This window comes from Halyomorpha halys, unplaced genomic scaffold, assembly GCF_000696795.3.
Source record: "Halyomorpha halys isolate HHAL.00 unplaced genomic scaffold, Hhal_1.1 Scaffold786.1, whole genome shotgun sequence".
Lineage (NCBI taxonomy): Eukaryota > Metazoa > Arthropoda > Insecta > Hemiptera > Pentatomidae > Halyomorpha > Halyomorpha halys.
In genome coordinates, this window is record NW_027105723.1 from 224082 (window position 1) to 237631 (window position 13550).

The 13550-nt window shown below is 33.1% G+C and overlaps 1 protein-coding gene across 1 annotated transcript in view; it reads right to left on the reverse strand.

Annotated features, from left to right (window-relative positions):
- The window catches only part of LOC106686167 (uncharacterized), a 16467-nt gene extending 13471 nt beyond the window's left edge, over nt 1-2996 (reverse strand). Inside the window, exons 1-2 of the mRNA XM_014429333.3 lie at nt 2825-2996; nt 665-924 (exon numbers count right to left, since the gene is read on the reverse strand). Of these exons, the coding sequence (XP_014284819.1) occupies nt 665-922 (258 nt within the window). The 5' untranslated portion in view covers nt 923-924; nt 2825-2996. The remainder of the gene's footprint in view (nt 1-664; nt 925-2824) is intronic.
- Between the last annotated feature and the right edge of the window lie 10554 nt (nt 2997-13550).

Consider the following 13550-nt stretch of genomic DNA (forward strand, 5'->3'; position numbering starts at 1 on the left):
ATTATAATTCTGGTAACCTAAGAGAGAGTAGAGAGAATATGTGAGGGATTAGAGCCATACCACAGTTTGCAACTATTGCATTGTTTCTTTAAATATAAATACTGTATTGTTATTTTAAATTATTAACTTGTTAAAAGCATTGTTTAGAAATATATAACGTATTTTTTAAATTTTATTTTTTTAGTTTCGATATTTATATGTTTTTAATTATATTGCCCACAGATGTTTTTTCTATTGTCTAAGTGTTTTTTAACTGTTAGAATTGATCCTTTTTTTTAATAAACACATTAAAAAAAACAAGTAAAACAGCTTCAAAGGATGATAAAATAAGCTAATAGTTTAGGCTATAGATTTGTTAGAAATTTTAATCAGAAGAAAGATGGGAAAGTCGAAAGCATAATGTAATTGGTAACGCTAGGTTTAGGTTTTTAATAAGAGTATTTTAGCTTTATTATATTTGAATTAATGTAAAGAATATTTAGCAGGTTTAATTATGATTCAAAAGATAAATTTGATAGTTATTGCACGAATTTTTGATGGTTTATACACATTTTTATTTTTTACTGCATGATTTTGGACATTTAAGGTTTATTGTTGCATGTTTTTTTTCGTTTTGTCTTCATAAAAATCCGGTATCTAATAATGAGGAAGCCAAATAACTCACTGAAATTTCTGTATCGGTGAGTTTCAAATCGTCAAAGGTTTCGTCAGTCCCATTCTCGACGTTTTCCTTCTTCAAAATGTAACTCTTGGTCGTGACCCTTCCGCTGCCCTGGACTACCTTCAGCTTGGCTCTGAAGATGCTCGAAGTGTAATTCTCACCTTTTGGCAATGCTGATTCTACTTTCATGTCGATTATGCGGTTTATACTAGATTCTCTTGCACATTTCTTAAGTATAACCTCAAGCACTTCTTTGTCCATTTCTGTAACAAAAGAGATGTAAATGCAAAAGGTTAAAAAATATTGTCGAAAAATATACTTAAAAATAATACCTAAATAAAATTTTTAAAATATATATAAGTGAGTAATAACCATCAGTAGCATCCATAACTCTCGTATCCCACAACAAAGCTCTCGAGGAATAGTGTCAAAATTAGAGGATTACAATAAATTACATCAAATTACCTTTAACCTTCTACCCAAATAGATGACTCCCTGCCTTGTGGCATCCTTTAATAAAACACCACAGATCCTTATTCAAAACTGAAAAAACATAATCCCAATTAACTTACTAATTACTTCCAAATAACTAAAAACTTCCAATACATTTCAAACACTCATTTCTAGGACTATAATGAGCTTTTCAACTCCACTGAACCATGGAATTCCTCTTGTCTCCAAAATCATTCATAATGACCTGAATATTAAATAAGTTGCTTATTTGGCCGAAACAAGATATCAATAGCTTTTAGGAAACTTACAAATTTTCAATTAATTTTTTTACTGTACCCATCAAGGTATAAGAATCTAAAAATCTTAGGGTCCATATATATGTTTTGGGATATGCAAAATATAAAAATTTCTATCCATTTTGAGTTTGCGTACATAAAAATGGACCCTAATATGTTAGAAATCAGAAAAATTAAAATAAATTGATACACGAACATATCTAGGTTTTAACATTCCGACAACAACAATATGATAAATGTTGTTAAATTGTTTAGCCACATCTGTACCGATACCTGACCTCCAAGATGGGATACTTCTCAACAAACAAAGGGGACCTCTGTGTTTGTGTACCAGAGCTTTTCACACCTTTGAGAACCACATTTCCTTCCAAGTAGTTAATGGGTACCACATGCCAAAAGACCGTGTGTTCGGCTGTGGGTTTCCATCCCCTCTCAGGGCTTTGGAGAGACGCTCACCTTGTGAGCGTTGTAACTTATAACCAATGAGAAATGGTATACCAAAAAGGCGACGCTCTTTTTTTGGAACAAGATGAGAGTAAAACGAACACAGAAGCAGTAGAGGTACAGAAGTAGGAAGATGGGCTAGAGAAGAGATCCTGAGATGGGCTAGAGAAGAGATCCTGAGATGGGCTCTTCAGAAATGGAACTTCACAGCTACGACAACACCCACGTTACTACACCTCACGACATGAATTGTCCAAATCAGAAGCTATTTAGATACATTAGGTAAAAATTCATTATTTAAACAATATTTTAAGGCAAGCCATTTATTTTAATCATATTAATCATTTCATAATTTCCTTTAATGATATCAATGTAAATAAACTCTTTGTTCTTTGATATAGTTTACTACCCCTTTTTGTATTGTATAATTAATGGTAACAATATTTTATAAATATAAAGGTATTTAATTGGTAAACAGGAAAACATACAACAGGCCTTTGGGAAAGAAACTAATTATAATAACAGATTTCCAGGATTAAATATAAATTAACTAATTAACTTATTTTTGGACAATTCAGTGATTATCTTGGCATCCCGACTAAATTTTAAGACAGACACATAGCAATACAAAAGTATTTAAATGGTTAATCGCATTGTTTTGGCAGAAGTGTGTTTTGTGTAAAAAAGTCGCCTTTTTTCCTACAGGATTGCCTTTTTTTGTATTTTGATCTCTGTTGGATTTGCTTTGGCCTAATACATCTGTTACTGATCTATTTAGTAAAGGAGGTAAGAAGCAAAAATAATGATAAAATGAAACAATAATTTTTTATAGCAAACATAACAATAAAGAAAATATAAGAAATTAATCAATAATTACAGTACAAGACAAAGGAGAGGTCTTGTATAACACCAAATAAAATATTTATGGTTGATTGTAAATCAATAAACAGATAGTAATATCTATTCTGACCTTTAGGTGAGGAGGAAGGCTGTGCAGATGATAGCTGTAGGATGACAGCAAAGTAGATCTCAGTCCCCTCGTAAGCTGAAGATTTAGGTCTTCCAGATGATGGCGGCAAAGTATCAATTGTAGATAGTAGTCCCCTCGTAAGCTGAAGATGACAGCAAGGTATACTTGTATATCGCAGTCACAGTGGTACAGTGCGATACATAAAACAACAAGCGCTGGGAGTAGTAACGAGACCTTGAGGTGGTTCTTCTCAACAGTGAAGTAGTGTGAATGTTTCAAAACATGACGCTGCAGATTTTGTTATAAAACAGCTTTGTTATTACAAAAAATTGAATATTCATATTTACAGAATATCTTACATTATATAACTGAATAATTAAAACAAATAAAATATGTATATTAATATTATTGTTATGTAAGTTAAATTACGAAATTACTGATAAAATATCATTTGGTGAGACCCAAAAACCTCTACATCTCCTTCGTTGACTTCAGGAACGCCGATGCTGTAGACAGGGGAACTTTACTTAGAATACAAAGGGAATGTGGAGAAGACCAAAAAACAATAAACCTGATAAAATTTTAACACAATTGAAGACAAAATCCAAAGTAAAGTTCCAGGGATTAATCAGAAAATCATTCCAGGTAAAAACAGGATTAAGACAGGGAGACGGCCTGTCACCAATATTATGTAACATATTACTCGATAAAATCATAAGAGAGTTCTGGAAAAGAAATAACGTAGTAGGGAATAAGAAAAACATAAAAGTGAGCTGACAAGCCTTTGCAGATGATTTAACTTCACTTAATGGCTTCGATTCTATATATTATGATTGCAATTAGTTATATGTATATGCACACACATATATAAATTTATATTTATTTAGATATACTTAGATCTTTAGTTTTATCGTACATTTATATAATTTTATTTTATTTTATCCTTCAAGTTGTTCTTTCTTTTATTGTATTCTACACCTTAGGATACAATTAAAGAATGTTACATATTTTGAATCAAGGTAACTTCATACTTCTTGTAAATTCATCAGCTAATTACTATTCATGTTGATAGAAGATAGTTGAGCATTAGATTGTAGGAAGATAGTCCGGAGGGCGGTCAATAAAGAAAGGTATCAAAATAGTAAATGAGAAATATTGTAAACCAACCTTTAGACCCACTTTACAGGGCTGTAAGAATGAAGTTCTGCTATCAACTATATTGTATAATAATAATAAATAATTTTTTTATGGTTGATACTTAACGATAATGGCAATTGTTATAAATAACAACTTTTGTTCTATAGCCCTGATGAAGACCTGAAACTCAGGTCGAAACGTCGGCATAAAATAAATAAATATGGTTTTGTTTATTTATGTTGTTCTTTGCTGACCGCACCCCCCGACAAATTTCTCCAAGCATTAATCTACGGTCGGTCAACTATCTACACATCATTATGAATCCAGTAACACGGGGCCAACGACGTGATAACAATCATCTACATACACCTCACTACACCAGAAGATACAACGCATCCAGATCTCATCAACAACAATCACATTCACCACTTCACAGCACAATTCTGCTACTCTACAGACCCCTTCTCATCGAAATCCTTCAACTCAGCCCTCTACTGCTCTTCAAGCTTATTCAACTCAGCCTGTCACATCTCATCAAACTCCGACCTCTTCTCTCAGCAATGATTCTTCTGCCTAGATTTCTACATCTTCTAGCATATCGGTATCAGTTCTTAATGTTCCCACACCAGTCTTATCTAATTTAACTTTCTCCTCCCTTAAATCATCTTTTCCCAATTTCAAATCACAAATAAATTCTCTTTGCTCACTTCACAGACGTTTGGCACACAGTTCAGAACAACGTATTTTGCTACTTAAATGCAGGTCAAATTCCCTGTTTCCTAAATCTATTAACAATTCTCTTAAACATATTTCTATGTCTGGTCCATTTCATTCTTAACTTTCGTCATATTCTACCAAATTCAAAAAGTCTCTACTTAATTTAAAGATCCGCGAAGCCATTCAACAAATTCATTTTCTCCAAAATAACATCTCCTCTCTCGCACATATTTTACGAACCAACATAGGTTAGACCCATTTTGGAGGTCTTTCCACATTAATTACCACAATTTTCAACTCAACCCGCATACACAAAAAACAAAAACTCATTAAGAAGTTCAATAACCTTTATCACGAATTTTGAAGAATGGGAACTTGATTAATTTTTCACAATGATGAATAATAAACGTTGTTTAATACTAACCGGAATACTGAATACCCAGTGTGTAAACATATTATACATTTCACATCTTTTCTCCCCTCTTAGAGTACGCCTATGTAAGTCGATCGCGACATAAAAAGTGTGTAGTGGATCTTATATATAGAAAAGTTGAGACGACTCAAATCATAAAAAAAATATAGCTGAAGGTATATAATATGAAAACATTTAGAAGGTTAACCTTCACATTCTAGAAAAACATAAATCCTTTCAAGTCGGCTGTCATTGCACGACACAATTAGTGGACATAAGCTTGACACATGAAGGGCAAATGGATGTTTTAAGCACTTCATGCATACAAATGTGGGAAATGACCTCCTCAGACACTTGGAGGTCAATAGCATACACACACAAGCAAACCTGTGAATCTTCCGCACTAATTCCATTTCTTCAGATTCAGGTAGAACTGACCACTTACACAATTACGTCTTGGATACTGTTGAAGCTAAATTGTGCCTCCTCAGAGTACAATCCGCCTAGGGACTCCGAACAAATCAGCTGCTTTCTACGATGGCACTTCTTCTTTCAACGATTTGAATGCATTTTTTAGTTCCCCTTTTGTCCATTTTTATTATTTTTTAACTAGTAGATAAGCCACTTACATAGAAAGAAACATCAAAACAGTTAATGAGCCGTCAATTATTAACAAAATAACATTGTTATGAGTAGAAAACAAACGTGGTAAAAGCAGGAAACAAACATAGTGTCTCAACATGGCCTAAAAATCTAGAAATTGATGTGTTATTTACTTTAATTATTAATTTAATACTAGTGTATGAACTTTTTTTTTTTAGTAAGAAAATGATTGTACTGCAGTGAAACCAGTAGGTTACCCTGATACGGACTGTAATATTGTGTATTAGATATAAGCTCTTTGGATAACCAATTGATCGTTCATTCATTGCACGAGTTAACGAACGCTATATTATTTAACAGCTATTATTATAAATAGACTATCATTATAAACTATATAGTATAAACTATAGATATCTGGCACATTTCGACAGACACTGACCATAGAGGAAGGTTGACACTTAGCCAGGTACAAGCTGTCATCTCACAATGGACTTGCATCAGTCTAACTATTTTATGGTTAACACATGTAAGTCAGTTCTCACGAGTCCTTGGGTCATTCCAATTTCTTGGAAGGCGGGCCACCCTGTTCAATTCACGCCTTCTCCCCCTTCCAGATATTTCCTTAATTATCTGATTGGTCCAAACCCACTATTTCTCCTACCCCCTCTTATTAAGTGTTCATATATATTTCCTAGACTAGATAGCTAAGAAATTATTAGATAGAGACTAGTAACAGTAACATGTAGTTCTTATAAATATGTTAGAATAAAGTCAATTTAGTCTTCACTGATTTTTTATGTTATGTAACTCGCGTTTATGAACGCGCGATGTATTTCCTAATACTGGGAATATTATTACATCCTAATATTGGGAAGTATATAGCGCGAGGACTTTGGCCTCCATGGTCTGTTGCCCATATAATAATAATAATATGAACTTCCAATACTTGTCTTTTATTCAAAACAGGTTAGGAACTAACTACATGAGAAATGAATGAATAATCAATTGGTTATCCAAAGAGATTATATCTAATACACAATATTACAGGTCGTATCATGGTAACCTACTGTTTTTACTGGAGTACACTCACTTTATACAAAAAAAAATCCAACAAAACCCCAGTCCAACAAATATACCGAAAGTAAAGGTACAATTGATCCATTTTACTCTCAATTATTTATTTCAACACATCGCCTACGTTTCGAACCTCAGGTCATTCTCAAGGAGACAACCTTAATCATTGATGTCGTATATCCTTTAAAACGTCTATAATTGCTATAATATAAATTTTTATAATTTCAATTTAAAACAATACCACACAAAATATTGTCTATATTTACAACATTAACGACAAAGCTTGAATGAAATCAGATTTTTATATGAATTACAGGCAATTGGCCTGTAAGAAACTTTTTAAAGGATTTATGACATCAATGATTAAGGCTGTCTCCTTGAGAATGGCCTAAGGGCCGAAACGTTGGAGATGTTTTGAAATAAATAGTCGAGAGTAGAAGTGGATCAATTGTTATTTGTGTTGATAACAAAATTGACCACTCTCAAACAATCAGTATAATAAATCATTAATCTTATATTTAGTATAATCTGTATTTATTTCAAGACATAGTTATTTTCAGGAATTATGTTTAGTTTTATATTTTCTGGTCCTCATCCAATAATACCAAATTGGAGTCTTTGCAGAATATAAAAAAATGTTTCAACAAAATCTCTCAAAATCAAAGAAGGAATAGTTGAAAAAAAATATTGTTACAATTAACTAAATATTGTTCAGGAATATAGAAACGAGGTTATATTAATAATAAATTACTATGTGACCTTAGTGAATCTAACCTTGATTACCATTCAGCTGTGTGAATAAATAATAAAAAAAGGTAATTGTTGGATTAAATAAAACAAAAAACATACAGGAATATACAATGAAATCACCCAAAACTGGGCATTCAGAATGTTAGAATTTCATAAAATAAAATATTGCCGATTCGGTGATCTTTTTATGTATTTTAATCAATAATTTCCAAGTATACAAACAGGCCATTGTACTCTCAAATAGATTAATTTATTGATCTTGCCGAATTTTCTCCCATTCAGGGAATTACGGTACAAAAGAAAATAACACACATCATATAGGAAAAGGACTTCAAGATATAACAATTCAAAAATCAAAAGGATTACTCAAAAATAATTGCACCTCAACTCCATGCACCTCGTCATCTATTCTAAAATTACAACGAAAGTTAAAAAATGTCTGAAATCTTTTTTTTATTTATTTAATGTGATTTACAACTGTACAAATAATAAATACAATAAGTAAATATGTAGTATGTTTCATATACACTTGATAATCTTGGGAAGGAACCACCCATTGGTGGTACTTCAAACATTAATTTAAATTAGAAGGTCCTTTGGCCGCCTTCTTTTCAGACGCCTCGGAGGATTATCAGGGATTGTTAAGGATGAAAGATTAAGAATTAATGGGTTAGGATGGTTAAGGGGTTTGGAATGAAAAGACGCATATATGTTTTGGGCCAAATCTGCAACGAATGGGATGTTAAGGTCTTTGTGAATGAGTTTATTTGTGACGTAATAAGGAGCATCAAGGATTTTACGTAGGATTTCTGAAATCTTAAAATTCAAAAAATAAATAAATAAAATTTATCATAAATATTTTTCAATAAATCATTCGAATTAATTTTGTTTCTTCTTTTAAGTACGCAACTAAACTGAGGCTTATTTTGAAGAAGTTGAATGGGATTAACAAGCTTAGAGAATGCTCTAAAGAGATTATTAAGTGTTGTTAAGAATTAAATAGGATTAAAATATTTAAAATGCAACCATTTGAAATCTTTTTTTAATATAATTTATTTATTATCATTTACAACTGTATAAAAATATATACAAGTAAATTTGCTGGAGGTGACATGCAAACATGTGAAGAATCTACCCATTGAAATAAATCCAATAACATTTCTAGAGGAGGAGATCTTGAACTTCTTTTCAGACGCCTTGGAGGATTTTTATGTAATGAAGGAGAAGCCAGGTTAGAAACAATTGGTTTTGGGCGGTTGTGAAGGTTATATATGGAAGGAATGGTATCTGGTTCTGGCCAAATCGGCAACATATGGAACACTGAGGTTGAGGTCCTGATGGATGTCATGATTTGTGACAAAGTAAGGAGCACTATAGATTTTGGACTGTAGGGTTGTGTTGGGGCGAGGGGCTTTTCTTAAATGAAACCAACTTACCTCTTCCCCATAAGAAAATTGTTCGCTGGTTCGGTGAGATAGTAAAAAAAAATAAAACGGAGGACCTGCAAAGATTGTAAACACAAAAATAATAAAGAAAAAAAATAGAGAATAAAAAAAAAAACCTTCCAAACTGGTATACAAATTTAATAAAATTAAAATATAAAACAAAAATAAAAAAAAACTGTTGCTGTTGTTATAAAAAAATAAAGACGTGTAATGAAATAAAATAAAATATTTTGATATATACATATAAACAAATTGCTTCTCTTTATACTAAAATTAATTAAAATGACTCAATAACGATAAAAATGCTGCATGGCTTAATGAAGGAAAAAAATCACTCACAGTAGTGGTATGCGCATACCGCTCCAGTCCGGAACATCCGCCGTCTTCAAACGTCGATTGGTGGGTGAGGGTCCTGAATTGCACTCCAGAAAACTCTACGTTGTGAGCCGGTGGGTGTCTCTCAATATGTAGGTAGCTCCTTGGCTCCAGGCAGCGGACTGTAGACTGTAGACTCCCTTATCAGTCCCTGTATACAGGCCGTAATCCCATTGCAGCCCGCAATGTTGTTGTATACGTGACGAGCCGCAGCGATGTATTTGTATTATAAACGCATCATAACAAACTTCCTTATTTGCGTAATGAATTCTAATTTAATTTTAATTACAAAATAAAACTTAATTGTTACAAAAAAAAGGAAATTAATTTATAATTAACAAAAATATAAAAACCCACTTGGAAGTAATAAAATTAAACTAAAGAAAGAAAAATATACTTTTGGGCTTTAACAGGTTGGATTCGGGAGCAATTTTATGGTTTAGTGGAGCCCCAAAGCTCAACTCCGTATGTCCAGTTAGGCCTTATAATAGTCATGTAGATCCGTCTTTTGTAATGGATTGGCAATTTAGACCGTTTGTCTAGTAAATGTTGTAATTGTCGATTGTCAGAATCGACGCGCAGTTTCCTGTCTTTTTAGTCATGTATGAGGATTCCATGTCAGTCGTTTGGCCAGAAGTAGTCCTAAGTAACGGATCTGTTCGATAAGAATAAGTGGGGTATTATTAAAGGATACTGAAGGTCAAGAGGCCATGGGATTACGAAGAAGGGTAAATGTGATTTGGTAGGATTTATAGGAATTAATTTTCAAACCTCCAGTTTTGGCACCATTCTTCAAGGGTGGTGATTTGGGATTGGAGAGTTTGGGATACAATGTAAGGATCATTGTTCACTGACAATAGACATGTGTCATCGGCATACGTGGTGAGGATAGTGTTAGCATGGGTTGGGATGTCGCTGTGGAAACTGTATGAAGGATAGGACCAACGATACTACTTTGAGGTACACCAGCTGACGGACGAAATAGGGATTAATTTGAATTATGATTTATTTGAAATACTCTGTCGAAGAGATAAGAACGGATAATACTTAAGGAAGTATGAAGGAGTAGGAATTTACGGATTTTGTATAGCAGTCCTGGGTGCCAAACTCGATCAAAAGCCTGTTCTACATCAAGAAAGACTCCCAAGCATTACATTCCGCGCTCCAATGAAGACGAGACATCAGCCATACGATGACATTGATAGTGGAGTGGGATGTTCGGAATCTAAACTGGTGATCTGGGATTATGTGGTTGGAATCAATGATAGGGTACAGGCGTTTTAAGATGAGTTTCTCACGGATTTTGATTATGGATAATTTCCATGGGTCAGAAAATAAGTGGATTTGAGTACACCATTATAGATGTAGGTGAGGAATAGAACAGATTTTCGAGGAAGATATCTTAAAATATGGGATGTATTTAGGTCATAACCAGGAGCTTTGCGGGAAGTTAATTTCTGAATGATGTTGGATATCTGTGAAGGATAAAATGCTTTAGGAGGAAGGGTCATTTGAAGTGGATTGCGGGGTTAAGGATGTCAGGGTGAGGCTCAAATGTTTTAGAAAGGTGCTGACCGAATACCTGAGTTTTTTCATCGTCCGATTTTGTCCATGTTTCTGATTCAGTAAGAAGAGGGTGTATAACATTTTTGAAGTTGTTGTTTTGAATTTATTTGTCAATGTAGATATGTATATTAGATGTCAATAGATTATTTAAAGTTTTTTATTACTTCGTCAATATAATGTTTAGTTTTAAGTGGAGTTTTTAAGTCCAGTTTGTTTTATAAATCATTACGAAATTTGTCCCAATAAACTCGCCATTTAATCAATGAGGGAGGAGAGGGCCTAGAAACGAAGCTCGAATTTATAAAAAGGATTACTCAACTGTGGTCTGAGGAAAGGTCATCTATAGATTCGATAATGGTCTAGAAACAAGAAATTTGTAGGTATTGTAGGTAAAGGAAATTACCAGGGGGAGCAGTATACAGCTGGTGATGTCAAGTGGAAGGGATGTTGAAATTATTATAGAGATTGTTTGGATAGCGTCAGTCTTTCAAATCTTGAATTTGATAAAACGGTCATTTTTTTTTCTTTCTTTAGTATTTTTTACATGTCACTGGTTTTATGTTTTTCTTTTAAACTATAACTTGAACTATAACTTTTTATCATTGGTATTTCATATCAACCGTTGTGTCATAACGGTCTTTCTTGACAGTTACGTTTCGAACTTAGTTTAGTAGCTCACTCTAGCGGAAGTCTCAAATAAACTCTTACATCAGTCAGTTACCAACCTGCCTTCTACGCCACAACGTAAGTCTCCCTTCCCGTTCTCATATTTGTTACATTATTCTTTTCCTTTCTCTATATACTACCTTTTCCTGTTGTATATATTTATATTTTTAGTATAGGTATATAAGTTAATACTCACAATGTAATTCAAATATAAGCCACTCACTAATTTTCATTGTTTGTCATAATGTTCAATTTGTAGATTCCATTTATTTATTTAATTTTTCAATTTTTAAACACTACTTGCATATCTTATATTATACATATCTTCTTACCTACATGATATTATATTTCATCTGTCACTGTTTTCAATTCACTACCATACAATTTCACAAATATCAATCAATTAAAATTTTGTACTATTCAATTATCAGTTATCAATTTTTTATCATTTATGATTTAATTCAATATTTTATATAATTCTAAATTTGTTTGTATACTATTCCTTTTCAATTGTATGTTACTCTAAATGTTGTTGTTATCTCTTTTGTTCTATAGCCCTGATGAAGACCTGAAACTCAGGTCGAAACGTCGGCATAAAATAAATAAATATGGTTTTGTTTATTTATGTTGTTCTTTGCTGACCGCACCCCCCGACAAACTTCTCCAAGCATTAATCTACGGTGAACTATCTACACCTCATTTTTTTTTGTATGCACCCAATTAGAATTTCTAAATTCTGTTGGAACTGTATGATAAAAAAATAATGGAGTAAGCGGGATTTGGAGGAGGGAAGGGTGAAGTAACTGATGGAATGGAATGGAATTTAAATATAGAGAAGTTGGTCTGGTAAAGAGGTGTCGAATTGGATGTGTTAGTTGTTAGTTTTCTTACTCCAATTGAACACGTGAGTGGCTCTAAACCAGGAGGCCTCAACTATGCGTGATCATACAGGTTAGGAGGTGGATAGACAGCATTTCATAAGCTCCGCCTAATTTCCTAAATTATCTGATTGGTCCAAGCCCCTTCTCTATCCCCAAGCTCTGCCTACCCCCTCTTCTCAAGTGTACATAAATATTTTCTAACGCTGTAAATCACACAGTTACAGTCAGAGACACATAGATATCTGTAACCAATAAACTATGTTATGTTTGTAAATATGTTAACAAAGGTGCCTTTAGAGCACTAAGCACTTTAGGCAGCTTATTTTAGGCCCTGGGAGTTATTTGGCCACCTCGCCCGCTGCCCCCTCCCCCGAACTCTGTCAACTAGGGATGCGACATCGATGTCGATGTTTTGAAATCATCGATGTTTTACCCAAAACATCGATGTTTTTAAGCCGATGTTTTCTAAACATCGTCGTTTTGTCCCAATTTTTCATTTTTTTTTCCCAAAAGTAACTAAATGAAAACCAAAAATTTACAGTATAAATAGATTCCTATCAACAATGTGGTCGAATAATAAAGTACCTCCAACCTTCACGCTAACGACATGATAGATATAAATTACGACTAGAAAAACAACGAAGTTTTAAAATATCTTTGCTCAATATTAAAATACCATTGCATACAAATCTTTGCCAAAAATACATCGACGTTTTTGAACAACCATTTCAGTAACTCAAGGTCTGTTCCAACGACGACGTATAGTCCGCCCAGTAGGAAGTGGTTTTTGAAAAAAATAATGCAACATTGATAAAAAAAACATCGATGTTTTGAAATATCAATGTTCAATATTAAAATAATGTTGCTTACAATACATTACCCAGAATACATCAATGTTTTTGAACAACTATTTTAGAAAGATAAGGTCTGTTCCAACGATCCCGCGAATTAAATAACATAAAAAATCAGTGAAGACTAAAATGACTTTATTCTAATATATTTACAAGAACTACATGTTACTCAGTCTCTATCTTCTAACTTATATCTTACTTAGCTATCTAGTCTAGAAAATATATATGTACTCTGCAGAAGAGGGGATA